General features: G+C 60.0%; 2 protein-coding genes across 2 annotated transcripts; one reads left to right on the forward strand and one right to left on the reverse strand.

Annotated features, from left to right (window-relative positions):
• The first annotated feature begins 407 nt into the window (after nucleotides 1-407).
• On the forward strand, nucleotides 408-23,302 carry SNRNP200 (small nuclear ribonucleoprotein U5 subunit 200). Its single transcript, XM_086631025.1, has 45 exons — nucleotides 408-462; nucleotides 1,005-1,168; nucleotides 1,590-1,761; nucleotides 2,432-2,624; nucleotides 2,873-2,928; nucleotides 3,885-3,983; nucleotides 4,241-4,393; nucleotides 4,845-4,944; nucleotides 5,131-5,267; nucleotides 6,116-6,199; nucleotides 6,431-6,604; nucleotides 8,386-8,523; nucleotides 8,641-8,796; nucleotides 9,106-9,276; nucleotides 9,523-9,716; nucleotides 10,087-10,210; nucleotides 10,572-10,721; nucleotides 11,234-11,344; nucleotides 12,201-12,332; nucleotides 12,678-12,866; nucleotides 13,558-13,755; nucleotides 14,229-14,381; nucleotides 14,509-14,589; nucleotides 14,904-14,987; nucleotides 15,708-15,814; nucleotides 16,007-16,125; nucleotides 16,389-16,543; nucleotides 16,694-16,883; nucleotides 17,092-17,265; nucleotides 17,889-18,049; nucleotides 18,330-18,557; nucleotides 18,872-19,063; nucleotides 19,149-19,327; nucleotides 19,507-19,658; nucleotides 19,956-20,064; nucleotides 20,254-20,362; nucleotides 20,817-21,006; nucleotides 21,136-21,300; nucleotides 21,529-21,650; nucleotides 21,777-21,920; nucleotides 22,006-22,182; nucleotides 22,286-22,446; nucleotides 22,551-22,632; nucleotides 22,739-22,831; nucleotides 22,950-23,302. Exons 1-45 carry the CDS (start codon nucleotides 418-420, stop codon nucleotides 23,091-23,093), a joined length of 6,411 nt encoding a protein of 2,136 aa, XP_086487151.1. The 5' UTR covers nucleotides 408-417; the 3' UTR covers nucleotides 23,094-23,302.
• Nucleotides 23,303-23,874: 572 nt separating this feature from the next.
• Nucleotides 23,875-26,316, reverse strand: CIAO1 (cytosolic iron-sulfur assembly component 1). The gene is made up of 7 exons (XM_086631027.1): nucleotides 26,178-26,316; nucleotides 25,517-25,665; nucleotides 25,317-25,428; nucleotides 25,123-25,211; nucleotides 24,385-24,586; nucleotides 24,205-24,292; nucleotides 23,875-24,115 (listed from the first exon to the last, which is right to left on the reverse strand). Exons 1-7 carry the CDS (start codon nucleotides 26,314-26,316, stop codon nucleotides 23,875-23,877), a joined length of 1,020 nt encoding a protein of 339 aa, XP_086487153.1.
• Nucleotides 26,317-26,376: the final 60 nt, after the last annotated feature.

A 26,376-nucleotide genomic window follows, 5' to 3' on the forward strand; every position in this document is an offset into this window, starting at 1 on the left:
CGCTGGGGAGAGCCAATAGGAGGCGGGCAGGCCGGGAGGTGGCCCCGCCCAGCCGCGGCGCCTCGGGCGCCTTTCAAAAGCTCAACCGTCAAACGGCTCGGCCGCCCGCCGCGGCCAATCGCAGCGCGCGGGGGCGGCGCGTTGAACCAATCACGATCAGCTCTTGCTCGCGGGGGCGGGGAGCGGGCGGGCGAGGCACGACCAGCCAATCAGAACGAGAGGCGGTGCCTCACCGCACGCGCGCAGCGGGCATGCTGGGAGCTGTAGTCCGGGGGAGGAGGAAGAACCCGCCGGGCATGCTGGGAGAGGCGGCGAGCAAGCGGCTTCCCCGGAAGCGCTTCCGCTTTGCCCCGGAAGTTGCGTTCGGCGGCCTGAGCCGGTGCGCGGCGGCGGCGCGGCCTCCAGCCCGGCGGCGCCATGGCGGACGTGACGGCGCGGAGCCTGCAGTACGAGTACAAGGCGGTGAGTGCCGCCCCCCCCCGCCGCACCGGGCCTCGCCGGCGCCGCGACCCGGGCGGGTGCGGCCAAACCCGCCCGCGGGCCCGCGGCGGCGCCGGTTCCCCCTGCGGAAGCGGCGGGCCTGAGGAGCGCTCGGTGTAACGGCCCGTTACCGGGGGGGGGTTGAGGGTTAAAATTCGCTTTTAAGGGTTTTTCTGGATTTTTTCCTCCTTAAAGTGGGACTTCCCGGGCACCGAGGGGTGCCCGAGCACCGGGGCGAGAAGCGCGCCGGTTCCCGCGGCCGGAACGAGCCCCGGGATGGCTCCGAGCGGCTCGGTCCCCGTTTGGGTTGTAAAACCGCCCCTGAGGGGCTGTTAAATCACACTAATAATACTAATAAACCACTAATAATAATGAAATGCAAATGACTCGTGGCTCGAGTGCGTGGAGTGGGTCGTGTTAAAAGAAATTGGGCGCCGGGGGGGGCTGACCCCCTGCTGGGACCCATCGCCTCGGTCACCCCCGCGGCGGGAAAAAACATCCACCCCTCTTCTTCCTTCTCCCAGAATTCCAACCTCGTCCTCCAAGCCGACCGCTCGCTGATCGACCGCACCCGGCGCGATGAGCCAACGGGAGAGGTCCTGTCCTTGGTGGGCAAACTGGAGGGCACCCGCATGGGGGACAAGGCCCAGCGAACCAAGCCCCAGATGCAGGAGGAGCGACGCGCGAAGTGAGTGCGGGGCCAGAGCCGGAGGGGCGCGGGGCCCTGACTGAGAGCTGGGATTTGTGTGGAAAACGCTCGGGGAAATCAGTTTTTCCTTCCTGGCTTTGGATGGCACGGCCTTGGTTTGGTTTGGGGCTGGAAACGGGGTGGGATTCAGCGGCGTTGGGAATATTTGGGAGTGGAAAATGGTTTGGTGGTGCGAGCACAGGGCTGCAGACTGGAAAGCACCAACCTGGAGGATGCAGAGATGTTATGTTCCGGATTTGGAGTCGCTCGCTCTGCGTAAGAAACTAAAATTGAAGTGAAAAATAAGAAAATATTTCTTTTTCTCCTTTGTTTTTTAAATAAAAGAGAGTAACTTCTTGAAGTGGCACAAGCTGTGCCGCGAGGCTGACCTGGGCGCTCTCCTCCCTTCCTCTCTTTCCAGGAGAAGGAAGCGTGACGAGGACAGGCACGACATCAACAAGATGAAGGGCTACACCCTGCTCTCCGAGGGCATCGACGAGATGGTGGGCATCATCTACAAACCCAAAACCAAGGAGACCCGCGAGACCTACGAGGTGTTGCTGAGCTTCATTCAGGCGGCTCTTGGCGACCAGGTGAGGATGGGGATGCCTCAGGACGGGTGTCCCTGCTCCAGCAGAGGGTTCGAGACAGGCTGAGGGAGTTGGGGCTGTTCAGCCTGGAGAAGAGAAGGCTCCGGGGAGACCTTCCAGCACCTTCCAGTGCCTAAAGAGGGTACTGGAAAGCTGGAGAGGGGCTTTGGACAAGGGTGTGGAGTGACAGGACATGGGGCAATGGATTTAAACTGAAAGAGGGGAGATTTCCATGAGATCTGAGGAAGAAATTCTTCCCTCTGAGGGTGCTGAGGCACTGGGACAGGTTGCCCAGAGAAGCTGTGGCTGCCCCATCCCTGGCAGTGTTGCAGGCCAGGTTGGATGGGGCTTTGGGCAACCTGGTGTAGTGGAAGGTGTCCCTGCCCATGGCAGGGGGGTTGGAACTGGATGGTCTTTCAGGTCCCTTCCAACCCAAACCATTCCATTTTGATGATTTGATGATTCAAAACCAGTGAGATCCACCCCTTGGATGTTTTAATCCTTCCTTGTCATCCCGTGGGATGGGTTTGCTCCGTCAGTGCTGGCTTTTGGGCTCGGGGACATTCCTTGGTTGTGAGAGTGCCTGCGCGAGGGTCCGGACAGGAGGAGCTGAGCCCATGTCCTTCACGTAGCGACGTTGTTCTCCGTGTGACACGTTCTTCCTTCCGCAGCCACGCGTGACATCCTCTGCGGAGCTGCCGACGAGGTCCTGGCCGTCCTGAAGAACGAGAAGCTGCGTGACAAGGAGAGGCGGAAGGAGATCGACCTGCTGCTGGGCCAGACCGACGATACCCGCTACCACGTGCTGGTGAACCTGGGCAAGAAGATCACGGATTATGGTGGAGACAAGGAGATCCAGAACATGGGTACGGGAGGGCGTTTTGGTGGGATGGGGCTGGCAGAAAGGCCGGTTCCCGGTGCGGAACCCAGCTGTGCTCCAGGGTAGCGTTGGCACACGGAGAATCCAGAAAAAGGTTTGGAATGATTCCCAAGCCCCAAACCCACGTTCTTTCCGTCTTTTGGCTGCGCAGAGGTGTGGGTGGGCACGTGGATCCGGGAACCTCGCGTGCAGTGGCCAGGTTTTCTGAGGAATTTCCTCCGCTCTCCCTTGCAGATGACAACATCGATGAGACCTACGGGGTGAACGTCCAGTTTGAGTCCGACGAGGAGGTGAGAGATGAGGGACTGACGGGACCCCTGGCTCCCAGCCGCTCCGCAGGGATCGCCTTGGTCCCGTTTCACTGGGTCGCGTCGAGAAGTGGGCACTGGCTCGGGCTGGGATGACTCTGCCGGGAAGAAGCTGCCGGATTATTTTAGGCGCCGCTTCCTGGCTCGGGGAAGATTTGCTGATTATCTTGCCAATCCAAGGCCTGTCGTGAGTCAGTACGATGGCAAACAGATGGTGATGTTTGGATCTCGTGGGGAAACTGGGCAGATGGGGAGGAACAGAGACGTTCAAATGGTTGGGAGAGTTTCGTGGAAATGCTCCCTGGGCTTGTTTTTTTGGGAAGAGGATGAGAGAATGGTAAGAGGGAGGAATACGAGCAAAACCTCTCTGTGGAGAGTCCAGATAATCCCGTCCCGTGGTCCTTCACCTGCACAGCAGCGTGGTGTTCCTGCTCAAAGCACGAGGCAGCGTGTGTGTGTAGTACATTTGAAGGAACGTTCTCCTCTAAAAGAAGGTGGAATGAAATAATTAAACAGTAAATTCTTTCAGGCCAGGTTGACCAAAAAAAGATCAATTCCAAAGAAATGAGGTTATCTGGATAACGTATATTCTCTGGATGATGATGATAAGAGGGAAGTATAGCTCGATTATGAAAAAAATTAATCTTACCCTGACTGTTTTGAAGTAAAGGAGAACATTTTCAGCATGTTCTGCTGAAGAGGTATTTTGTTTTTTTTGAACCATGTTCTCATGTTCTTCTAATGAGTGTTTATTCTCTCAACCAGATGGAAATGAGTTTGTGCTGTTCACAGGAATAGGAGTAATCAAACCAGTTTCTGATTCAGAAACCATTGGGCTGAGAATTGGACTCGTCCCCTCGGGAACGAGTTGCCAGGTTATTCCTTTCTCCTGAGGAAAAGCTTCTCCCTGATGTTTACCAGAACTCTCCTCTCAACAGGAGGGCGACGAGGACATCTATGGCGAAGTGCGTGACGAAGCGTCCGATGACGACATGGAGGGGGACGAAGCCGTTGTCCGTTGCACCCTCTCAGCCAACGTGAGTCGTTGGGGTCATCTGGAGGAGCGTCGGGGATCCCGTGGGTCGTCTAGGGGCGGAGAGGAGCCTCCAGGCTGGTGTCTGGCAGGGCAAAACCACCCTGGAGAACATCAACAACCAGTCTGGCAGCTGCACCTGCTGGTTCTCCGCTCCCCTCCCTGGGGGGAGAGACCCCAAACCCGTGCTCCGCAACGCAGAGGCCGCGTTCCTGTGTTCCTCTCGGAGGACCACGACGTTTCCCTGGGTTTTCCTTCCAGCTTGTGGCCTCGGGTGAGCTGATGAGTTCGAAGAAGAAGGATCTTCATCCTCGGGACATCGACGCCTTTTGGCTCCAGCGGCAACTGAGCCGCTTCTACGACGATGCCATTGTTTCCCAGAAGAAGGCGGATGAGGTGCTGGAGATCTTGAAGGTCAGTGGCCACCCGGTGGGCAGGATTGCGGCGGTCTCAGCGTTACTCCTCTGGAAGTTGGGCATTTGCCCAAACAACTCATTGCTGAGGTTTTTTTCCAATTAAATCCAGTTGTGGATGTGGTGTCTTTGCCAGCAGCGCTGGACCGGCTTGGGCTTAATTCACAGAAATCTTCTTCTGAGGGGAGAACAATTGGGATTTTGTCAGCGTTTGCTGGGAGGTCATCGTAAGTCGGGGCTCTGGCCCTGCTGCTCCTGGTGCTGATGCCCATGTGTGCTGGGCATCGTGACTGGCTGGGGAAGAAGGGGAGGCAGGGAGGGTGGGATTTTTATTTGGGGTCTGCATGGGGTCTTGCACGTAGCTGCTGTTGAGCTCCACTTGGGTTCAGTTCCGTGCGCAGTTCTGCGGGACGCGGCCGTAACCGGGCGTTCCTCGTTCCTTCTCCTCCCAGACTGCAAGCGATGACCGGGAATGTGAAAACCAGCTTGTTCTGCTCCTGGGCTTTAACACCTTCGACTTCATTAAAGTCCTGCGGCAGCACCGGATGATGAGTGAGTGGTGTTCCCTGTGACTGTTCCACCTTCTCGTTTCCCTGCGGTTCCGGCGCGGTTCTGGCACATCCCGAGGCGGTTTAACTGCCATCGGAGCTGCTTCGCCAAGCTCAAGCCCCGTGAGCTGCTCCCTTCTTTTAGCTCAACCCATAACCCACCTGCCATCCCTTAATTTTCTTTCACCAGTCCTCTACTGCACCTTGCTGGCCAGTGCACAGAGCGAAGCTGAAAAAGAACGGATCATGGGGAAGATGGAAGCGGATCCCGAGCTCTCCAAGTTCTTGTATCAGCTGCACGAGACGGAGAAGGAGGATCTCATCCGGGTAAGGCGAGAGGGAACCTCAGGCAGGATCAGAGGAGGTCTTGTGGGATCCCCACCACCGTCTGTGGTCGTGTTGGGCCGTGTGTTTTGTTTGTTGTGGGAGAGAGGAGCCGCTGACTCCGCTGGGATCTCAGGACCATGAGGAACGTTGCTAAGGTGACGGCTGAGACTCAGCTGAGAGGGCGACATATTTCCCTTGGTTTTAAGTCGCTCGGATGTCTGCTTTCCCAGGAAAACGTCGGTATCCACAAGTGTTCACCTGTGTGTGGGGGTGTTAGCTGTCTCGTGACGGCACCGTTGCTCCTCTGGGCCTCCTTGGCGCGAGGCTCACCGCAACGAACCGCCCTGGCCACCTTTGATCAGCTCCTCGTTCCCTGGGCTTGGAATGTGGCACTCAGCAGGTTTATTGGGATTAGCTCCGCTAGTTCAGTCACCCATTGGGAGGTGATTTTTGGGAGGCATTCATGCCATATTCCTGCCTCGTCGCCAGAAAAAACCCTGGTTGTGTTGATGTGAGGGGCCAGCTTGGCTTCTCCATGTTTGAGGAGCGCTGCTGGCACGCCGCAGGCTGGGCTTTTCCTGGGACGCTGCAGGTTTGTGTGTCTTCACTCCCTGTTTTCCTTCATCCGCTCTCCTGGACGGCAGGTGGATGTCCTGGCCTCGGGAGCACTGGTTTCTACTGCCAAAAATTATTGGCTCCGCTTACGCGAGTGCCCGTCCTTGGAAGGAATCGCGGCGCGTGGCACTCTGGCCGCGCCGACTCGCCGCGTGTGCCCGGAGAGCCTGGCAAGCCCTCGGAGGAGGCTCGGCAGCGCTTCCCTGGGGCTGAATCCTCATCTCTTCCCGCAGGAGGAACGCTCTCGCCGGGAGCGCGTGCGTCAGTCCCGCATGGATACTGACTTGGAGACCATGGACCTGGACCAAGGAGGAGAGGTAAAACTTTTGGAAGTCACCTGTTCCTAGTTCTTCCGACAAGCATCCTCAGTAGGCACAAAAAGAGTTCTGAAGTGGCACGGGCAGGAAGAGGTTAAGAATAAGCCCCTGATGTGCTAAAGAGGCGCTTGCCAGTTGGATGCAGTTGGCTTTCTGTCAATCCCAGGGTGAAAACGGCAGGAGAGCGTTGTTCTCTAATCCCTTTTTCCCCTTTCCCGTTGCTGTTTCCAGGCACTGGCTCCCCGGCAGGTGCTGGACTTGGAGGACCTGGTGTTTGCCCAGGGCAGTCACTTCATGGCCAACAAGCGATGCCAGCTCCCCGACGGCTCCTTCCGCAGGCAGCGCAAGGGCTACGAGGAGGTGCACGTGCCTGCCCTGAAGCCAAAGCCTTTTGGCTCCGAAGAGGTCGGTGACCTGCTTTGTTCCCCCTTCTTCAGCACGAGGTGTGCTGAGTGGTGAGATGACTCTTGTCATCTGTCTGGGCTTCGGGAAGGCCATTGGCACGATGCCCCGCGACATCCTTCTCTCTAAATTGGAGAGATACGGGTTGGATGGGTTTGGAGTGCTCGGTGGATGAGGAATTGGCTGGCTGGTCGCATCCAGAGAGTGGTGGTCAATGGCTTGATGTCTGGATGGACATCAGTGACAAGTGGTGTCCCTTGGTGGACAGTTCTGTTGAACATCTTCATCAGTGACACGGACAGTGGGATCGAGTGCACCCTCAGCGAGTTTGCAGATGACGCCAAGCTGGGTGTCGTGGTTTTCACGCCAAGGGACAGGATCCATCCAGAGGGACCAGGACAGGCTCGAGAAAGGGGCCCACGTGAACCTCAGGGTTCAACAAGGCTGAGGGAAGGGTCCTGCACGTGGGTGGGTGTGACCCCCGGTACCAGAACATGCTGGGGATGAAGGGGTGGAGAGCAGCCCTGATGAGAAGGGCTTGGGAGTGCTGGGTGATGAGAAGCTCACCATGAGCCAGCACCGTGCGCTGGCAGCCCAGAAAGCCAACCGTATCCTGGGCTGCACCCAGAGCAGCGTGGGCAGCAGGTCCAGGGAGGGGATTCTGCCCCTCTGCTCTGCTCTCCTGAGACCCCCCTGCAGTGCTGCGTTCAGCTCTGGGGTCCCCAACAGCAGAAGGACACGGAGCTGCTGGAGCGGGGCCACAGGAGGCCACGGAGACGATGCGAGGGCTGGAGCACCTCTGCTCTGGAGACAGGCTGAGAGAGTTGGGGCTGTTCAGCCTGGAGAGGAGAAGGCTCCGGGGAGACCTTCCAGCACCTCCCAGTGCCTAAAGGGGCTCCAAGAAAGCTGGAGAGGGGCTTTGGACAAGGGTGTGGAGTGACAGGACACGGGGCAATGGCTTTAAACTGAAAGAGGGGAGATTTCCATGAGATCTAAGGAAGAAATTCTTCCCTCTGAGGGTGCTGAGGCACTGGAACAGGTTGCCCAGAGAAGTTGTAGATGCCCCATCCCTGGCAGTGTTCAAGGCCAGGTTGGATGGGGCTTTGGGCAACCTGGTGTAGTGGAGGGTGTCCCTGCCCATGGCAGGGGTTTGAAACTGGATGATCTTTGAGGTCCCTTCCAACCCAAACCATTCCATGGCTCCATGAGCTGTTGCTAATATCGTGACAGATCCTTGCTGGGACTCAGCAGGCTTCGATGTGACTGTGCCACCCTCTCGGATTTCTTGCATAACCGTTATTTTAAGCCAAAAGATTTCCCATGTCTGAAGAGAGTTCCTCATTCCTAGTTTCTTGCCTCTGGAATGTGTCTCCTGAACTGCAGGTTTCTGCCTGGGGCTCCCCTGCCCTGTTGAGCGGCCGTGCCGAGCCCTCGGCTCAGCGTTTGCTCCCTCCTCGCCGCGCTGCGCAGCGTGGCCGGGGTCTGGCCGCTTCGTGGCACGAGGAATTGCCTCTTTTGATCCGTGCTGGCAGCGGAAGCGTGGTCTGATCTGTCCCATCATGAGAACACGGTGGGGATTTGCTTTTCTGAGGGTGTGGCCAACTGTAACTTGCACTTGTTGGCCAGCTAACGAGCCTCGTTTGAGCTCTTCCTGAAGGACTCCGTGATCCCTGGGCATGGGGCTTCTCCTCTGGCCATCTGGAGACAACGTGACCCTGCTGCTCCCCGGGGTGCCTGCGAGGTACCGAAACAAAGGCGCTGAGCCTGGTGTTTTCCCTTTCCAGCAATTAGTTTCGGTGGAAAAGCTGCCCAAATATGCCCAGGCTGGATTCGAGGGGTTTAAGACGCTGAACCGCATCCAGAGCAAACTCTACCGCGCCGCGCTGGAGTCGGACGAGAACCTGCTGCTGTGCGCTCCCACGGTAAGGATCCCGGTATTGGGGTCTCCTGGGGAAGGACGACCTGTTTGGGCAGGTGACCCGTCATCTTACCCTGGAGATGACACGGGTGTGATGGGAGCGCTCCCGTTTGCCTGGCAGGGCGCCGGGAAGACCAACGTGGCGCTCATGTGCATGTTGCGAGAAATAGGGAAACACATTAACATCGACGGAACCATCAACGTGGACGACTTCAAGATCATCTACATCGCGCCCATGAGGTCCTTGGTGCAGGAGATGGTGGGCAGCTTCGGGAAGGTGAGGAGAGGATCCATCCTGCCCCTGCTTGAGCTGTGGGTTGGGGGAGATGAGCTTTATTCCGGTTGCTTCCTGCCGTCGCGCTTACGGAAGGATGTGAGCTCTGGGAGAAGCTCGTTGGGCAACGATGAGTTTGGGTTGTGCCTTCAACCTCTGTTTGTGCGCTCTGGGCTCCATCGATACACGTTTTGGGTGTGAAATCCACACGTTTCTTCCAGCGTTGTGGCAGGACAAGTAGGAAACTCTGTCTCTGCCCCCCGGGGAAACGGGCTTTTATCCGAACTTAACCGCCCGCGGGCTTCCTCCTAGCGCCTGGCGACGTACGGCATCAACGTGGCCGAGCTGACGGGGGATCACCAGCTGTGCAAGGAGGAAATCAGCGCCACCCAGATCATCGTCTGCACCCCGGAGAAGTGGGACATCATCACCCGCAAGGGAGGAGAACGGACCTACACCCAGCTGGTGCGGCTGGTCATCCTGGTGAGCGGCGCCGGTGCCGGCAGAGCCTCGGCACGGAGGAGGGGGAGGCGGTGATGGGCGCTGGGTCTTTTGGCCGTGTGGTTGTTCCTGGAGGTTGAAGACCTCCCTGGTGCTTGGCTGTGGAGAGACTTGGGCTTTGGGGTGTGGGATGAGCGTGCCTCGGTGCGTGCTAAGAAACTAAACCAAAAAATGGGTAAATAGAGCCGGTTTGGAGCGGGGATAACTGTTCCTGTTTCCTCTTTTTAGGATGAGATCCACCTGCTGCATGATGACCGAGGACCCGTCCTGGAGTCTTTGGTAGCCAGAGCCATCCGCAACATCGAGATGACTCAGGAGGACGTGAGGCTCGTTGGCTTGAGTGCCACTCTCCCCAACTACGAGGACGTGGCCACGTTCCTGAGAGTGGACCCGGCCAAAGGCCTCTTCTATTTTGATAACAGGTACCGTGGAAAGCTGGGGGAGATCTTTACGATCAGATGGTGGGGAGCTATTGAGAGCTGGGAAAGACCTGCTGCCTCTGGAGAGTCAAGTATTTATCTGTCAGACCATGCCAGGGTCTCACCAGGCCTTCAGCCTGCTTCCAGCATGGATTTATTTGCTCTTGGATGCGCCAGTAAATGCGTGTTCAGGACTAGAGCAGTGAAACCAGCCTCAAAACGTGTGCCAGGGTTCCTGCGTGGTTGTTCTTGGAAACGTCGTGAACTTGGTAGCACAAAATACAGGATACCTTTTGGCAGGACCTTTGTATCAGGGTTTCTCCATTCTTCTACTCTTTTGTCAACTTGATTTATTTTTTTTTTTTCCTTACAGTTTCCGACCGGTGCCCCTGGAGCAGACCTATGTGGGGATTACGGAGAAGAAAGCAATCAAACGCTTCCAGATCATGAACGAGATTGTTTATGAGAAGATTATGGAGCACGCTGGGAAGAACCAGGTTTGACACTTGATTTTTATCCTTCCTGGTTCTTGCCTGTTGCTGGTGAGACTCTTTGGAGCTGCTGTCGCTGCAGAAACGCTGCTGGTTTGGGCAGCCGATGCCGAGAGCGGAAGGAACACGGGTTTTCTCTCCGTGCCAGCTGTCTGATCAAGGTGTGACCCGTTCTTTTAGAGCAAAGGAGGTTTTGTGGTGCTGCCCTGCTAGATCAGGAGCTCCATGTGTGGCTCACAGGGCATCTGGACTCATTCCAGGTCTCTTCCCACCCTGAACACCAGCAGCAGGTTGGGTCAGGCGTCGTTACCAGCTGCAGCCGTCGCGATTCCTCTCTCAGCGGCGGTACCATCTGCTTGTTTCACAGGTGCTGGTGTTCGTTCACTCCAGGAAGGAAACTGGGAAGACAGCCCGGGCTATCAGGGACATGTGCCTGGAGAAGGACACCCTGGGCCTCTTCCTGCGCGAGGGCTCAGCCTCCACCGAGGTGCTGCGGACGGAAGCCGAGCAGTGCAAGGTGGGCGCCCGGCCGGGCCGCTGGGGCGCAGCAGGAGCGCGGCTGCAGGGTGCTGCCGGGTTGATGCGGCTTCGCAGCCTTTCCTCTGGGATGTGCCCTGCCATTCCTCTGGGATGTGCCCTGCCATTCCTCTGGGATGTGCCCTGCCTTTCCTCTGGGACGTGCCCTGCCTTTCCTCTGGGACGTGCCCTGCCTTTCCTCTGGGACGTGCCCTGCCTTTCCTCTGGGACGTGCCCTGCCTTTCCTCTGGGAAATGCCCTACCTTTTCTCTGGGATGCGCCCTGCCTTTTCTCTGGAATGTGCCCTGCCTTTTCTCTGGGAAGTGCCCTGCCTTTTCTCTGGGAAGTGCCCTGCCTTTTCTCTGGGACGTGCCCTGCCTTTTCTCTGGGATGTGCCCTACCTTTCTGCCCTGCCTTTCCTCTGGGATGTGCCCTGCCTTCTGTTGCTTCTTTTCTCCCCGATGTTACTCAGCTCCAGTAGGAAAGCCGGAGCTGGTTGTGTTTCTGCTGCAGAACCTGGAGCTGAAGGATCTCCTTCCGTACGGCTTCGCCATTCACCACGCCGGGATGACGCGAGTGGACCGGACGCTGGTGGAGGATCTGTTTGCCGACAAGCACATCCAGGTGAGCCGCGCTCCCGCGGAGCAGCTGCCTGTCTGTTCGGGCAGGTGCATCCCGAGAAACGCTCGGGTGGTGTTTGCTGGTACCCCCCTTTGGGCAAAGCCAAGAGGATGGAGCGTAGCCAACCCCCATCCTGCTCTGTGTATGGAGGGACAGGACATGGGGCAAGGGATTTAAACTGAAAGAGGGGAGATTTCCATGGGATCCAAGGAAGAAATTCTTCCCTCTGAGAGTGATGAGGCACTGGGACAGGTTGCCCACAGAAGCTGTGGCTGCCCCATCCCTGGAAGTGTCCAGGCCAGGTTGGATGAGGCTTTGGGCAACCTGGTGTAGTGGAGGGTGTCCCTGCCCATGGCAGGGGGTTGGAACTGGATGATCTTTGAGGTCCCTTCCCACCCAACCCATTCCATGACTCTGTGATTCTGCTGAAGCTGGTGGCTGATGAAGGCAGCCTTGATTTTCATGGAAAGAGCAGAAACTAAAAGCACGTGGCCAGGAGCGGAGAGGGCAAGAACTTTTCCTGTCGGCCTGGCTGAGTGCTTAAAGGCCTGTCCCAGAACAGGCGGGCTGGCTGTCTCCTCTGCAGTGGCCACTTTGGTAAAACTCCATCTGAGGAATTTCCTGCTGCCTTCTAAACGGAAGGCAAAGGATTTCCTCGGGGTCATGCAGGGACCTGAGAGACTGGGGCAAAGATCTTGCCGTTTATCTGACCTTCCTCCGCTGAGCTGTCAGGATAGTCACAGTTCTCATTCTTTGTTCCTTTGGTGCATCTCTCTAATGTCAGCACCAGCACTTTAGATCCCTTTTTTTCCTAGGAAGAGGCTTCTTCCTGGTTTTGATCACTGTTCTGGTCCTGCAGGTGCTGGTGTCCACAGCCACGCTGGCCTGGGGTGTAAACCTCCCCGCTCACACCGTCATCATCAAGGGGACGCAGGTGTACAGCCCCGAGAAGGGCCGCTGGACCGAACTGGGTGCTCTGGACATCTTGCAGGTGAACTTCTGGTGACAAAGATGCTGCCAGGACCCGGGGCGGAATTTTCCCTTTCCCGCTGAGGCACATTTGAGATCTGCTTTTGTGTTTCCCTCGGTGCGGTCGCTCCCTGGTCTCTACTGTCAGGCTGTCTCAGCTCTCCTGGGCAGAGGACAAGCAGATCAGTAGGAGAAAAGGCCAGATGATTCCTCTCCCAGTATCTTGCCCAGACACATCGGAGATATTTCCGTGTGTCTCCTGCCCGCTGGAAGTAGCAGCAGACTGAGCAAACTGGCAGGAAAGCCCCAGGACGTGGCAGCAAAGAGAAATTTTACGTTTTGTTGACCTCACCTCCTCGTTTCTCAGATGCTGGGACGTGCCGGGAGGCCTCAGTACGATACCAAAGGAGAGGGGATCCTCATCACGTCCCACGGCGAGCTGCAGTATTACCTGTCCCTGCTCAACCAGCAGCTCCCCATCGAAAGTCAGATGGTGTCGAAGCTCCCGGACATGCTGAACGCGGAGGCTGTGCTCGGCAACGTCCAGAATGCAAAGGCGAGTGCCAGTCTTGGCTTTCACAGAGTCCCAGGATGTCAGGGATTGGAAGGGACCTCAAAGGATCATCTAGTCCAATCCCTCTGCCCGAGCAGGACCACCTAGATCAGATCCCACAAGAACGTGTCCAGGCAGGTTTGGAACATCTCCAGAGAAGGAGACTCCACAACCTCTCTGGGCAGCCTGTTCCAGTGTTCTGTTCCCCTTACTGGGAAGAAGTTCTTCCTCATGTTGAAGCAGAACGTCCTGTGTTCCAGCTTGTATCCATTTCCCCTTGTCCCATCATTGGATGCCAGTGAGAAGAGCCTGGCTCCATCCTCACAGCAGTCATCCTTTCCATCTTTATAAACATGAATGAGGTCCCCCTCAGTCTCCTCTTCTCCAAGCCACAGACACCCAGCTCCCTCAGCCTTTCCTCATGCCCTGTGTGGCACCCAGGGAGCTGGTGGGAATTGCAGGGGCCAAAGGACCATCAGTGTTGGGGGAGAGACGCTGTTGTTGCAGGGGAGCAAAGGAACTTGCAACCTTCCAGATCTCTTAAAAATTTGCTCCCCAGGCACCTTTGGTGCCTGGGGAGCAAATTTTTAGGAGATCTGGAAGGGCAGCCACGGGAAGGACTCCGAGCTGGAGCTCCGAGCCGGAGCGTCGCCTTTGCCTGGTGAGCTCTGACAGCACGTTGGTGTTTCCTCAGGATGCAGTGAACTGGTTGGGCTATACCTACCTGTACATCCGAATGCTGCGCTCCCCAACGCTCTACGGGATATCCCACGAGGATCTGAAGGGGGATCCGCTGCTGGACCAGCGCCGCCTGGATCTGGTTCACACTGCAGCCCTCATGTTGGACAAGAACAACCTGGTGAAGTACGACAAGAAGACGGGGAACTTCCAGGTGAGACGGGAGCTGGGAAAAGCGCTGTGACCATGTGCTGGATGACAACGGGAGCATCCTCTGGCTGAGAGAAAGGATGCAAGAGGCATCTCACTGGTTAAATATGGATCCCAGGGAACACCAGACCTGCCATTGTGCACGTCCGTGGTTCCAGGGAGCTGTTTGTTGGCGTAGAGAGCGCTTGGTGTAAAACCTGACCCTTGCTCTGTCACTGTTGTGTGTTTGCTGCTGCAAATTCACGTTCCCGTTGCGTTTTTATTGCTTCGGAGGCAGTGAGGTGAGAAAGGGGGAGGCTGCGGTGTGTGGAATTGTGTACCCGGTAAAGCAGCTTTCCTGAGTGATTTGTAGCCTGAGAGTTGTCTGGAGACATCTCCCCCTGCTGCAGCCCAGTTCCTGTTCAGCATCCTCCATCTGTGCCACGAACCATCGGGTGTTTTTCTGCCACTTCACTCTGGCTCTTGTCCCTGTGGCAGGTGACAGAGCTGGGCCGCATCGCCAGCCACTACTACATCACCAACGAGACGGTGCAAACCTACAATCAGCTCCTGAAACCCACCCTGAGTGAAATCGAGCTGTTTCGGGTCTTCTCGCTGTCCTCGGAGTTCAGGAACATCACCGTCAGGGAGGTACGGAGCCGGGCGGCCGTCCCGAGGGAGGCAGTGCTGAGGCATGGGCCTGGGTGCTGCAGGGGAAGGTGCAGAGCTTGCCTTGGGAGGGACCGTTCTCATCTCTCCTGCCTTGGTTTTGCTGCAGGAGGAGAAGCTCGAGCTCCAGAAGTTGCTGGAGCGAGTTCCCATCCCGGTGAAGGAGAGCATAGAGGAGCCCAGTGCCAAGGTGAGCCCTGCTTGGCCCCTCGAGGGGACTTCTCTGCCTGTCTTGAGGGGAGCAGTGATCCTTGGGAGGGAGCTCCAATAGTAAATGCCCCCTCCCTGGGGTGGCATTTCTGTTCTTTCCCCTCTGTGGGACGTCCTGGACTGTCAGAGATGCTCAAAGAGCTGCGGGTGCTCCTTGTCTCTGCTGGAGCGCGCTGTCCTGCGCCGTAGGACAGTCAGTCCCGGTCGATCACTACTGTCCTGCAACGTGTCCGAGCCCACCGGCATCAGGCGCCGGTTCGGAGGGCGCTGAGACCCTCTTGTCTTCTTCCCCAGATCAACGTGCTCCTCCAGGCCTTCATCTCGCAGCTGAAGCTGGAAGGGTTCGCTCTCATGGCCGACATGGTGTACGTTACCCAGGTGAGCGAGGACACGTGGCTGGGGCCTTGGTTCCCCTTCGGGGTGTGAAATCCAGCCACGAATCTGTCTTGGACAACTATTTGCACCTCAGAAGTTCATAAACTGGAGCTGTGAGCGGTGAGAAGGTCTCACCCCTGTCAGGATGGGAATTGGATCTTCGTCGGAGTCTCTGATTTGTAATCAAAATAATTCAGCGCTAGAGGACCGCAGCGTAGCCTTATTCTTCTGCCGCAAAGGCCACGTTCCCAAGGCTGGGAATCAGGTCATTGCTCCACCTGTAGGTGTTTGGGATGAAGGACCTTTAAGTAGAATCCAGTACTTAAAAGGGGCTTGTTAGAAAGGTGGGAGAGACTTTTTACTGGGGCCTGGAGTGACAGGACAAGGGGGAACGATTTTAAACTGAAAGAGGGGAGATTGAGGCTGGATATAGGGAAGAATTTTTTTGGTGCTGAGGTGCTGGACCAGGTTGCCCAGAGAAGCTGTGGCTGCTGCATCCCTGGAAGTGTTCAAGGCCAGGTTGGACATGGCTCGGAGCAACCTGATCTGGTGAAAGATGTCCCTGCAGTGGCAGGAGGGGTGGACTAGATGACCTTTAAAAGGTCCCTTCCAACCCAAACCATTCTATGACCACATGGCCAGGCAGGAAAATGGGTGGAAAGGGAGGAAGAGTTGACCAGGATGATGGTGGCCGAGCTCTGAGCGCTGCCCTCTGTTCCCCAGTCCGCCGGGCGGCTGATGCGTGCCATCTTCGAGATCGTGCTGAACCGGGGCTGGGCCCAGCTCACCGACAAGACCCTCAACCTCTGCAAGATGATTGACAAACGGATGTGAGTGAGAGCTGGGAGCTATTTTCTGATGGGAAGCCGGAGGAGATTCTTCAGCGCAGCCTGGCGTGGTCTGCGGGGCTTGGCGAGGAGCTGCCGCCTGCGGCCGGTCTTGGGCAGCGTGAGAAACGGTGGGGCTGGGGAGGCTTCGTCTCGGTTCCTTTGCTGGTCTCACCCCGCCGTGCCCCCCCGCAGGTGGCAGTCCATGTGCCCGTTGCGCCAGTTCAAGAAGCTGCCCGAAGAAGTGGTGAAGAAAATCGAGAAGAAGAATTTCCCCTTCGAGCGGCTCTACGACTTGAACCATAACGAAATCGGTACGGGGACGCGGGCGAAGGCGCCAGGGAGAGGTGGCTGCCCCTCTGGTCTTCCCTGCCGTGTTTGCACCCAGGAACTGGTGGGGGGCTTGTTCCTGTCTGATTGAGGGGGCAGAACTGGTGAGGGTACCAGTGCAGCCTGAGGAGGGCAGAGGCTTTGCCCTGGTGCTGCTTGGATCACCGATATCGAATACTGTTCGATGTGGGAGCTGCTGGTCACCCTGGTGTCCGTCTGTCCTGACAGCAGCGCCTTTCTGTCGTAGGGGAGCTGATCCGGATGCCCAAGATGGGCAAGACAATCCACAAATACGTCCATCTGTTTCCAAAGCTGGAGCTCTCGGTCCACTTGCAGCCCATTACCCGCTCCACCCTGAAAGTAGAGCTCACCATTGCCCCCGACTTCCAGTGGGACGAAAAGGTGAGCCGTGCGGCTAAACATCGCCGGGCTGCGGGTGGGAGGGCACTTGTGGGGCAGGGTTGCTGTGGGGAGAGCTGGTGTGGAGCTCCTGGAGGGCTGGAAGGAGGGGATCCAGACTCCGAGACAAAGGTAACAGCTGCCCTCGCTCAGGTCCACGGCTCGTCCGAAGCTTTCTGGATTCTGGTGGAGGACGTGGACAGCGAAGTGATCCTGCACCACGAGTACTTCCTGCTGAAAGCCAAGTACGCGCAGGATGAGCACCTCGTCACCTTCTTCGTGCCCGTGTTTGAGCCGCTGCCCCCCCAGTACTTCATCCGCGTGGTCTCCGACCGCTGGCTCTGTAAGTCTCGTCCTGCCAGGGGCACCTGGCTGTACAGCCCCCGGTCTCCCTGGGGTCTGGGGGGGTCGTTCGGGCCCTCTCCCAGTGCTGTGCTGGGGGAAGGACTTCCAGCATCCAGGTGACAGCAGGGTCGGGGGTCCCGTTGGGACAGGGAGCTCGGAGATGAAGCTGTCGGAGGTCAAAAAGGGTTTTGTTGTGTGTCCGACAGCCTGTGAGACCCAGCTGCCCGTTTCCTTCCGCCACCTCATCCTCCCTGAGAAGTACCCTCCTCCGACCGAGCTGCTGGACCTGCAGCCGCTGCCCGTGTCGGCTCTGCGGAACAGCGCCTTCGAGAGCCTCTACCAGGACAAGTTCCCGTTCTTCAACCCTATCCAGACTCAGGGTGGGTATCGCCCCCGCTCACCTCCTCCGAACCGCCGCCCGGCGAGCCTGAGCCCTTTTGGCGTTCGCTGCCCCGTAGCTTTGGTTTCGTGGGGTTTGTCCAGATAACGTGAGGAATTTCCGTAGCAAATACTGTTATTCCTCGCTACCTCCCTGAGCCTTAGAGGTCTGATGGCTTGAAATCTTCCTCCGTGGGCCAGAGCATCTTGGATAAAGTTCCTCCAGTCCCTCAGGCAGTCCAGGGCTGTCTGGCGGCAGCGGGTTTGCTCCTGGAAGCCGTGTCTGTGCTAACGCCGCGGCTCCGGTTCGTGGAGCCGGGTGGTCCCAAACTTTTCCACCTGCGCCGCTTGTAGGGATGGAGTTGGGAGCAAACCAGAGCTGTCCTGTCCGTGTTTCTCTGCCTGGGCGTAGAGAATTCACACTGAGGAGCTCCTGTGACACGCTAGAGCCTGTGTTGCTCCGTGGATCTTGGGCTAAAACTCCTAAACAACCTTTCCCGTCGTTCCTCCGTGCGTGGGCTTGGGGCCAGGCTGTGTTTTCCCTGCCCGTCTCCAGAGCTTTGAACAGAAATCCGTGGAGATTTTGCTCAGCTGCTCTCTTCTGTGTCGTCCCTCTGTTGCCCAGTGTTCAACACGGTTTATAACAGCGACGACAACGTCTTTGTGGGTGCCCCCACGGGAAGCGGAAAGACCATCTGTGCGGAATTCGCCATCCTGAGGATGTTGCTCCAGAACTCGGAGGGACGCTGTGTCTACATCACCCCCATGGAGGCCCTGGCGGAGCAGGTCAGCCTGGAATCCTGGGAAGAACTGGAGCCTTGCTTCGGCTTCGATTTGCTTCCTCATCCCCTGTTTCACTTTTTCTCATCCCTTCTTTGCCGTCACATCCCTCGGGACAACTCCAGATTCTTTCCATTAATTACAGTCCCGCTGAGGGAGCAAGGAGACACTGTCCCGCTGCCGCCCCGCTGATGTCGGTGTATCCATGCGTGTCTCTCCAGGGATGTTTGGTGGGATTTGTTCTAATTCGAGGCTGACAACAGCATCCCTTGGCGTTTTTCGGCAGGTTTTCTTGGACTGGTACGAAAAGTTCCAGGAGCGTCTCAATAAGAAGGTGGTCTTGCTGACGGGGGAGACCAGCACCGACCTGAAGTTGCTGGGCAAAGGGAACATCATCATCAGCACCCCTGAGAAATGGGACATCCTCTCGCGACGCTGGAAGCAGCGCAAGAACGTCCAGAACGTCAACCTCTTCATCGTGGACGAAGTGCACCTCATCGGGGGCGAAAACGGGGTGCGTCGAGGAGGGGGGCACTACTATTCCGAGCGATGCTCCTCGTCGTGCTTGTCCTAGTAGTAGAGCTGCCTTGGGGTGGGTGGTTGCTCACTCCTGATGTCTGGTCTCAGGAGTTTCCCCAAGCTGCAGGATGGGCTGGGATAGGAGGGCCGTATCCTTCGGGAAGCTCAGGAGTGGGATCCCCTGGGGTCTCCGTGGGTGAGGGTGCTTGGGCTGAAGTGGCCAGAGCTCAGCCAGGGCAGTTGGCCGCGGTGTGGAGAGCTCGGCGTCCCCTTCCTCTTCCTGCTACAACCTGTCCTCTCCCGCTGCAGCCGGTGTTGGAGGTCATCTGCTCCCGGATGCGCTACATCTCCTCCCAGATCGAGCGACCCATCCGCATCGTGGCCCTCAGCTCGTCCCTGTCCAATGCCAAGGACGTGGCTCACTGGCTGGGCTGCAGTGCCACCTCCACCTTCAACTTCCACCCCAACGTCCGCCCCGTGCCCCTGGAGCTGCACATTCAGGTAGGGTTTGGGCAACCTCGTCTCCTTTTTCCCTTCTGCCCTGATCTCCGGCCAGCGTCACTGCCCGCTCCTCTTCCCTCGCCAGGGCTTCAACATCAGCCACACGCAGACTCGCCTCCTCTCCATGGCCAAGCCCGTCTACCACGCCATCATGAAGCACTCGCCCAAAAAGCCCGTCATCGTCTTCGTCCCCTCCCGCAAGCAGACGCGGCTCACGGCCATCAACATCCTCACCACGTGCGCCTCCGATGTCCAGAGGCAAAGGTGAGGGTGCTGCCACCTGCGTGCCACCTCCTCACCGGGGCAGGGGGGCAAGTTTTTTGGCTGTTTTGCTGGGCTGAGGGACAATTGGTGGTGAGAAACGGTCTCTTTGATGTGACACCGAAGAGGGACAGGCTTGCCGGGCCCGGCAGCGGTCTCTTTACTCCCCGCCTTTCCGGCAGGTTCCTGCACTGCGCGGAGAAGGATCTGGTACCGTACCTGGACAAGCTGAACGACAACACTCTGAAGGAGACGCTGGTGAACGGGGTGGGCTACCTGCACGAGGGGCTGACTGCCATGGAACGGCGCGTGGTGGAGCAGCTCTTCAGCTCCGGTGAGCGGGGGTGGGATGAGGACACATCACTTCTTCTACCTATAAACCCTTTTCCCCGGAGCTTTGGCACATCCCGCAGTCTTTAACTGGAGACTCCAGCTTGCCCAAGCTTCATGTTGGTTCTCTGGGCCCTCCCAGCTCCAAAAAAGCTGCGCTCGTAAAGCCTGACCACCCCCGCTGCCCCTGCCCGTGTGCCGAGACCCGTCTGCTCGAGCGCAGAGCCCCCCCATCTTTGTCCCCCCCGCTGATTTCCGTGACCCAAGGAGGGTCTGACCCCTCTCCCCGCGCGCCTTCCAGGCGCCGTGCAGGTGATGGTGGCCTCCCGCAGCCTCTGCTGGGGCATGAACATCGCCGCTCACCTGGTGATCATCATGGACACGCAGTACTACAACGGCAAGATCCACGCGTGAGTGCGGCGCGCGGCGGGCGAGACCCTGCCTTCCCTCGGCGTCCGCCCTGCCCGTTCGGGCTGCGCTGAGGGAACGAGGTCCTCATCCCAAAAAGGCTTCATCCCTGGCCGGGTGGAGGCCGGGAATAGCGGGAGGGCGGTGGGAGCATTCCGCGGAGCTCCGTTAACTCTCCCTGCGTGTCCCAGGTACGTGGATTACCCCATCTACGACGTGCTGCAGATGGTGGGCCACGCCAATCGCCCGCTGCAGGACGACGAGGGCCGTTGCGTCATCATGTGCCAGGGGTCCAAGAAGGTGGGTGAGGAGCAGAGCCCCGTTTGTGGCCTGTGAACGTCTTATCTCCTGCCTGGGGCGTGGATTAATGGCTTTAAGCTGAAAGAGGGGAGATTTTGATGGGATTGAAGGAAGAAATTCTTCCCTCTGAGGGTGCTGGGGCACTGGAACAGGTTGCCCAGAGAAGCTGTGGCTGCCCCATCCCTGGCAGTGTTCAAGGCCAGGTTGGATGGGGCTTTGAGCAACCTGGTGTAGTGGAAGGTGTCCCTGCCCATGGCAGGGGGGTTGGAACTGGATGGTCTTTGAGGTCCCTTCCAACCCAAACCATTCCATGGGTCTAGGATTTCTTCTCCCGGTTCCGGGCATGCTGATGTCTAACCCTCACTCGGAGCCCTGCTGCCTGGGAGGTGCTCCAGGATTTTGGAGGTGCCAGGGTTTTTATTTACTCCTTCCCTCTGCTCCTGCCCCGCTGTAGGATTTCTTCAAGAAATTCCTTTACGAGCCTCTGCCGGTGGAGTCGCACCTGGACCACTGCATGCACGATCACTTCAACGCCGAGATCGTCACCAAGACCATCGAGAACAAGCAGGACGCGGTGGACTACCTCACCTGGACCTTCCTGTATCGCCGCATGACGCAGAACCCGAACTACTACAACCTGCAAGGTGGGCAGAGGGCTCTGCGCCGGCTCGGAGGGTATCGGGGACCCGCTGCCTGGGGGCTCTGCTTTCTCCAGAGCAGCTTTTCTCCGTCCCAGGGTGTTCCTGAGCCGTTCTGTTCCGCTGTCCCCGCAGGCGTGTCCCACAGGCATCTCTCAGATCACCTCTCCGAGCTGGTGGAACAGACCCTCAGTGACCTGGAGCAGTCCAAGTGCATCAGCATCGAGGACGAGATGGACGTGGCACCCCTGAACCTGGGCATGATCGCCGCTTACTACTACATCAACTACACCACCATCGGTAAGGGCTCCGCCAGGGACGGGTGCCGCGGGCACGCGCTCACCGGCGCTCCCGCTCTCCGTGTCGTGCCACGGGTGACGGAGAGGTGCCGTGTGTGTGGTTGGGTGCGTAAAAACTCTTGTCCTGCAGCACGAGGCTGCGTGTTGTCTGCCTGAAGGCATCTCCCCTACCCTGGGCTTTAGTGCTGTCTGGCTTGTCCTGACCCCGCGGTCTCTCCACCTTCCGCAGAGCTCTTCAGCATGTCCCTCAACGCCAAGACCAAGGTGCGGGGGCTGATCGAAATCATCTCCAACGCTGCCGAGTACGAGAACATCCCCATCAGGCACCACGAGGACAACTTGCTGCGGCAGGTGAGCGGCAGCGCGTCGGATGCGCGGCCGGAGCGGGGCCGGACGCAGGGTCCCACAGGGTCTGGGGCAGAAGCTGCCCGTGTTTTCGGACCAAAGCACTGATGGGTTTGTCGTTTCTCCCCGTAGCTGGCTCAGAAAGTTCCCCACAAGCTGACCAACCCCAAATTCAACGATCCCCACGTCAAGACCAACCTCCTGCTGCAGGCTCACTTGTCGCGCATGCAGCTGAGCGCCGAGCTGCAGTCGGACACCGAGGAGATCCTCAGCAAGGTACCCACGGGGCGGGTGGGCACCTCTCCCGCCTCGCCGCGTCGCGACACCACCTTCTGGCCCGTCCCCCCTCCCTCTCCTGCAGGCGATCCGACTGATCCAGGCCTGCGTGGACGTGCTGTCCAGCAACGGGTGGCTCAGCCCCGCGCTGGCCGCCATGGAGCTGGCGCAGATGGTGACGCAGGCCATGTGGTCCAAGGATTCCTACCTGAAGCAGCTGCCTCACTTCACCTCCGAGCACATCAAGCGCTGCACCGACAAGGTGAAGCTTGTGGGGAGGGGACGGGAAGCACTTTGGTCTTGCCCTCCCCCACCAAAGAGCACCCCCCGGGTCGGCGCAGAGCTGAAAAGCTTCTTCCTGGCAGGGGGTGGAGAGCGTCTTCGACATCATGGAGATGGAGGACGAGGACCGCAACGCCCTGCTGCAGCTCTCGGACGCCCAGATCGCCGACGTGGCGCGCTTCTGTAACCGGTACCCCAACATCGAGCTCTCCTACGAGGTGGTGGAGAAGGAGAGCATCCGCAGGTGAGGCGGGGAGGGGTGGCGCGGCGCGGCGTGGCCCCCGCGGTGCTGTGCCTGGCACGGGGTGAGGGACACCCTGACCCTCCATCTCGGTTCTCGGCGTGTAGCGGGGGCCCCGTGGTGGTGCTGGTGCAGCTGGAGCGGGAAGAGGAGGTCACCGGGCCCGTCATCGCTCCCCTTTTCCCCCAGGTACGTGCCAAACCGGTGCCACCTGGGTGGCAGAATTGTGTGGGTGTTGCGGGGGGGGGATCATGCCCCACTGCCCCCAGCCCGTTAACTCTTCCCTCTCCGTCAGAAACGCGAGGAGGGCTGGTGGGTGGTGATCGGCGACTCCAAATCCAACAGCCTCATCTCCATCAAGCGGCTGACGCTGCAGCAGAAGGCCAAGGTGAGCGGGACGGGGCGGAGGGGCGGCTGGGCACCCCGACGGGCACGGCTCGGCTGAGCTGGGTGGGCGCCCGCTCTCGCCGCCGCCGCCCCAGCGCCGTCTCTTCCCCGCCGCGTAGGTGAAGCTGGATTTCGTGGCCCCGGCGACGGGGACGCACAACTACACGTTGTATTTCATGAGCGACGCCTACATGGGCTGCGACCAGGAGTACAAGTTCAGCGTGGACGTGAAGGAGGCGGAAAGCGACAGCGACTCCGACTGACGCCGCTGCTCACCGGTGCCAGGATCCCTGCCCGTCCTTCGGCCACCGTGCCGCTTGTCTCGCCTCCCTTTCCGGGCTTTCCGTGTATTTTCCCCGTTTTGTTCGTGGTTTTTTTAAGGTGTTGATGCTTTGTACAGCGTTTCGGAGCCGGCAGCTGCGCGCAGAAGCGTGAACTGCGGCGGCCGGAATAAATCTGGAGACCCGTCTTACCCGTGGCACCGCCGGGTCTGGGGTGGGGAAAGGGAGGGAGAAAACGGGCGCGATGCCAAGGCTGCCCCCGACTCGCCAAGGAGCTCACAGAGGTTCGTTAGCAGAACTAATTACGGCGGAGTAGCCATTCCTGGGAGCGCTGTGCCAGCCGGAGCCGACCTAAACGCTTCCCAGGAGGTGTAAAACTGGCTCCTGCGCCGCCGCGTCCGGCTCCCCAGGGAGCACCCGCGCCCCGTCCCGCTCCCCCTGACGGTGACGGGCACGTCGGTGATGGCACCGCAAGGAAGAGCCGGAGGCTTTGACTGGGAGAACACGGATTTATTTATTGAGCGTGGGGAGCAAGTCCTGGCCCGGCTCCCAATGCCAGCTGGATCCCGGCAAAGGCGGCACCGCCGTCTCGTGCGTGTCCCTGCAGTGGCTGGCGCGACCCCCGCGGTGCTGGGCATGCAGAAGTCCAACCGGTGGGGCGGAAGAGATGGGTCACCCTCTTCCTCACCCCGCTCTCCGCACCGGCACGGGGCTGCGTGCCGGCGGCGACGCCGAAGCTTCCCGGTGCCGGGGGCCGAGCCCCTCAGCAGGCTTCGGGGCGGTGGTACTGCCAGAAGGCGATGTCGCCGTCGTCGCTGCAGGAGGCCAGCAAGCCGGGCTCCTTCGGGTTCCACGCCACGCAGTTGACGTCCTGCGCGTGCGCCCGGGGCACGTGGGCGGCGAGGCCGAAGGTGGGCTGCCGCGGGTCGGAGGACGCGCTCTCCTCGAACACCCGGATGGCGTCGTCGCCGCAGGCCGTGGCCAGCGCGCCGGTGAGGTGGCACCTAGAACCGGGGGCGGCGCCGGGAGGGTCACCCGCGGTGCCGCCAGGAGAAAACGGAGCCGCGCGGCGCCGCCACCTCCCTCCACTCACCAGGCCACGTCGTAGATGGTCCTGGTGTGGTAGCCAGAGAGGGTGCAGACGCACTTCCAGGTGGGGTCCGTGCCACTGCAGACCACCCCTGGAGGGCACAAGAACCATCTCAGCTCCCTGCCCACGCTTTTCCGAGCAGCTCCAGCCCCTGCGGCGCTCCGGCCGCGCTGGGAGCCTCACCTTCCTCGTTGCCCGGCTCGTACCGGCGCCAGATGCGCACCGTCTTGTCGTCGCTGCAGGAAGCCAAGCGCTCGCCGCTCCGGTCGAAGGCCACGCTCCAGACCGTCGACTCGTGGCCCTCCAGCGTGGCACAGCACACCCAGTCGTCCTCCTCCTCGTGGTACAGCTTCACCGTGTCGTCGTAGCTGGCCGAGGCCAAGAGCTGAGCGCGGAAAGCAGGATGAACGGGGCGCCAGAGAACAAACCCCGGGCGCCAGCAGGATGAAATGGGCACCAGCGGAATGAACAGGGTGCCAGCAGACCGAACTGGGCGCCGGTGGAAAGAACCCCGGGCACCGGTGGAATGAACGGGGCGCCAGCAGAATGAACGCCGGGTGCCAGCGGGATGAACCGGGCACCAGCAGAAGGAACCCCGGGCACCGGCAGACTGAACTGGGTGCCAGCGGGATGAACCGGGCGCCGGCAGAACAAACTGGGTACTGGCAGAATGAGCTGGGTGCTGGCGGAATGAACCGGGCGCCAGCAGGATGAACTGGGCACTGGCAGAACAAACCGGGCGCCGGCGGGATGAACTGGGCACTGGGCAGCCCTTCACCAGTGCTCTGAGGTTGGCGGAGCCAGAACCGGACCACGTCGCTGCTCTCCGACCCCGTTCCCAGTGCTGGACTGGGGTCTCAGGGTGGTGGTGGGGGTAAAACCAGCGTCCCCCTCCCCGTGCCGCCCCGGCCCGGCGCTCACCTCCTGGGTGGGGTGCCACACCACGTGCTTGACGTCCTGCGTGTGGGAGTTGAGGACACTGACGCACTCGTACTCCTCCTCCTCATCCACTGCGGCCAGGAAACGGTGACAGTGAGGGCGGGGGGGGGGGGGGGGGGCAGCCCTCCCCCATCCCCTGCTCGTCCCTTCCAGCCCCTCCCCGCCCCCCCCCTCACCTTCCCAGACCCAGACGCTCTTGTCTCGGCTGCAGGTTGCCAGCAGGGTGCCAGAGGGAGCCCAGGCCACCGACTTCACCTCGTTCTCGTGCCCCTCCAGGGTGGTGACGCACTGGGGAGGGGGAGGAGAGGGGAGAGGGGAGCGGGGGGCGCAGGGACGTCCCGGGGGGGGTCCCGGGGGGGGGGGGGGGGTGTCTCACCTCGAAGCCATCCTCCTCCCTCTTCCAGATGCAGGTGGTGGCGTCGAAGCTGGCGGAGGCCAAGTAGGTGCCGCAGGGCGCCCAGGCCACCCGGCGCACCGTGCGCTGGTGCCCCTCGCCCAGCACCGCCCGGCACGACCAGCCCGGCCCTGGGGGGGGGGGGTACGGTGCCAGGGCGGGGTGGGCACACAGGCCCCGCCCCTGCCCCCGAGCTGCCCCGCCCACACGGGGGGAGTGCTGCCCATCATGGCCCTGCTAACCCCGCCCCCTCGCTAAAGCCCCGCCCCTCCACGGCCCCTCCCTCTTCCCCTCTGGCCCCGCCCCCTCACTACAGCCCCTCCTTCATCTCCTCTGGCCCCGCCCCCTCACCATGGCCCCTCCCTCATCTCCTCTGGCCCCGCCCCCTCACCATGGCCCCTCCCTTATCTCCTCTGGCCCCGCCCCCTCACCACAGCCCCCCCTCTTCCCCTCTGGCCCCGCCCCAAGTCCCGCCCCCTTCCCCTCTGGCCCCGCCCCCTCACCACAGCCCCTCCCTCTCAGCCCCGCCAATAGACACACCCGCCCCCTCTGGCCCCGCCCCCTTATCGCTCCCTCACAGCCCCGCCCCCTGTGCCCCGTAGCCCCGCCCCTCGCCCCGCGTAGCCCCGCCCCCGCCGCGCACCGTCCCGGCCCCAGAGGCGGACGAGGCGGTCCCCGCCGCAGGAGGCCAGCAGGCCGCCGCCGGGGCTCCACGCCAGGAACCAGCAGCGGGAATCGGGATGCGCCGGGACGCGGCACAGCAGCTCCAGCGCCTCCTTCATGGCGGCGCCGCGCCCTGACGTCAGCGCGCCGGAAGCGGAAGCGCCGCCGCCGAGCGGAAG

Source organism: Tauraco erythrolophus, unplaced genomic scaffold (genome assembly GCF_009769465.1).
Source record: "Tauraco erythrolophus isolate bTauEry1 unplaced genomic scaffold, bTauEry1.pri scaffold_72_arrow_ctg1, whole genome shotgun sequence".
Taxonomy (NCBI): Eukaryota; Metazoa; Chordata; class Aves; order Musophagiformes; family Musophagidae; genus Tauraco; species Tauraco erythrolophus.

Coding starts and splice junctions, on each gene's coding strand:
- SNRNP200 (XM_086631025.1), top strand. CDS start 418: ATGGCGGACGTGACGGCGCGGAGCCTGCAGTACGAGTACAAGGCG. Junction 9,717..10,086: donor CTCTTCTATTTTGATAACAG/GTACCGTGGAAA, acceptor TTTTCCTTACAG/TTTCCGACCGGTGCCCCTGG. Junction 21,921..22,005: donor CCGAGGAGATCCTCAGCAAG/GTACCCACGGGG, acceptor CCTCTCCTGCAG/GCGATCCGACTGATCCAGGC.
- CIAO1 (XM_086631027.1), bottom strand. CDS start 26,316: ATGAAGGAGGCGCTGGAGCTGCTGTGCCGCGTCCCGGCGCATCCCGAT. Junction 25,666..26,177: donor CCGCCTCTGGGGCCGGGACG/GTGCGCGGCGGG, acceptor CCCCCCCCCCAG/GGCCGGGCTGGTCGTGCCGG. Junction 25,429..25,516: donor GGGAGGAGGATGGCTTCGAG/GTGAGACACCCC, acceptor CCCCCTCCCCAG/TGCGTCACCACCCTGGAGGG.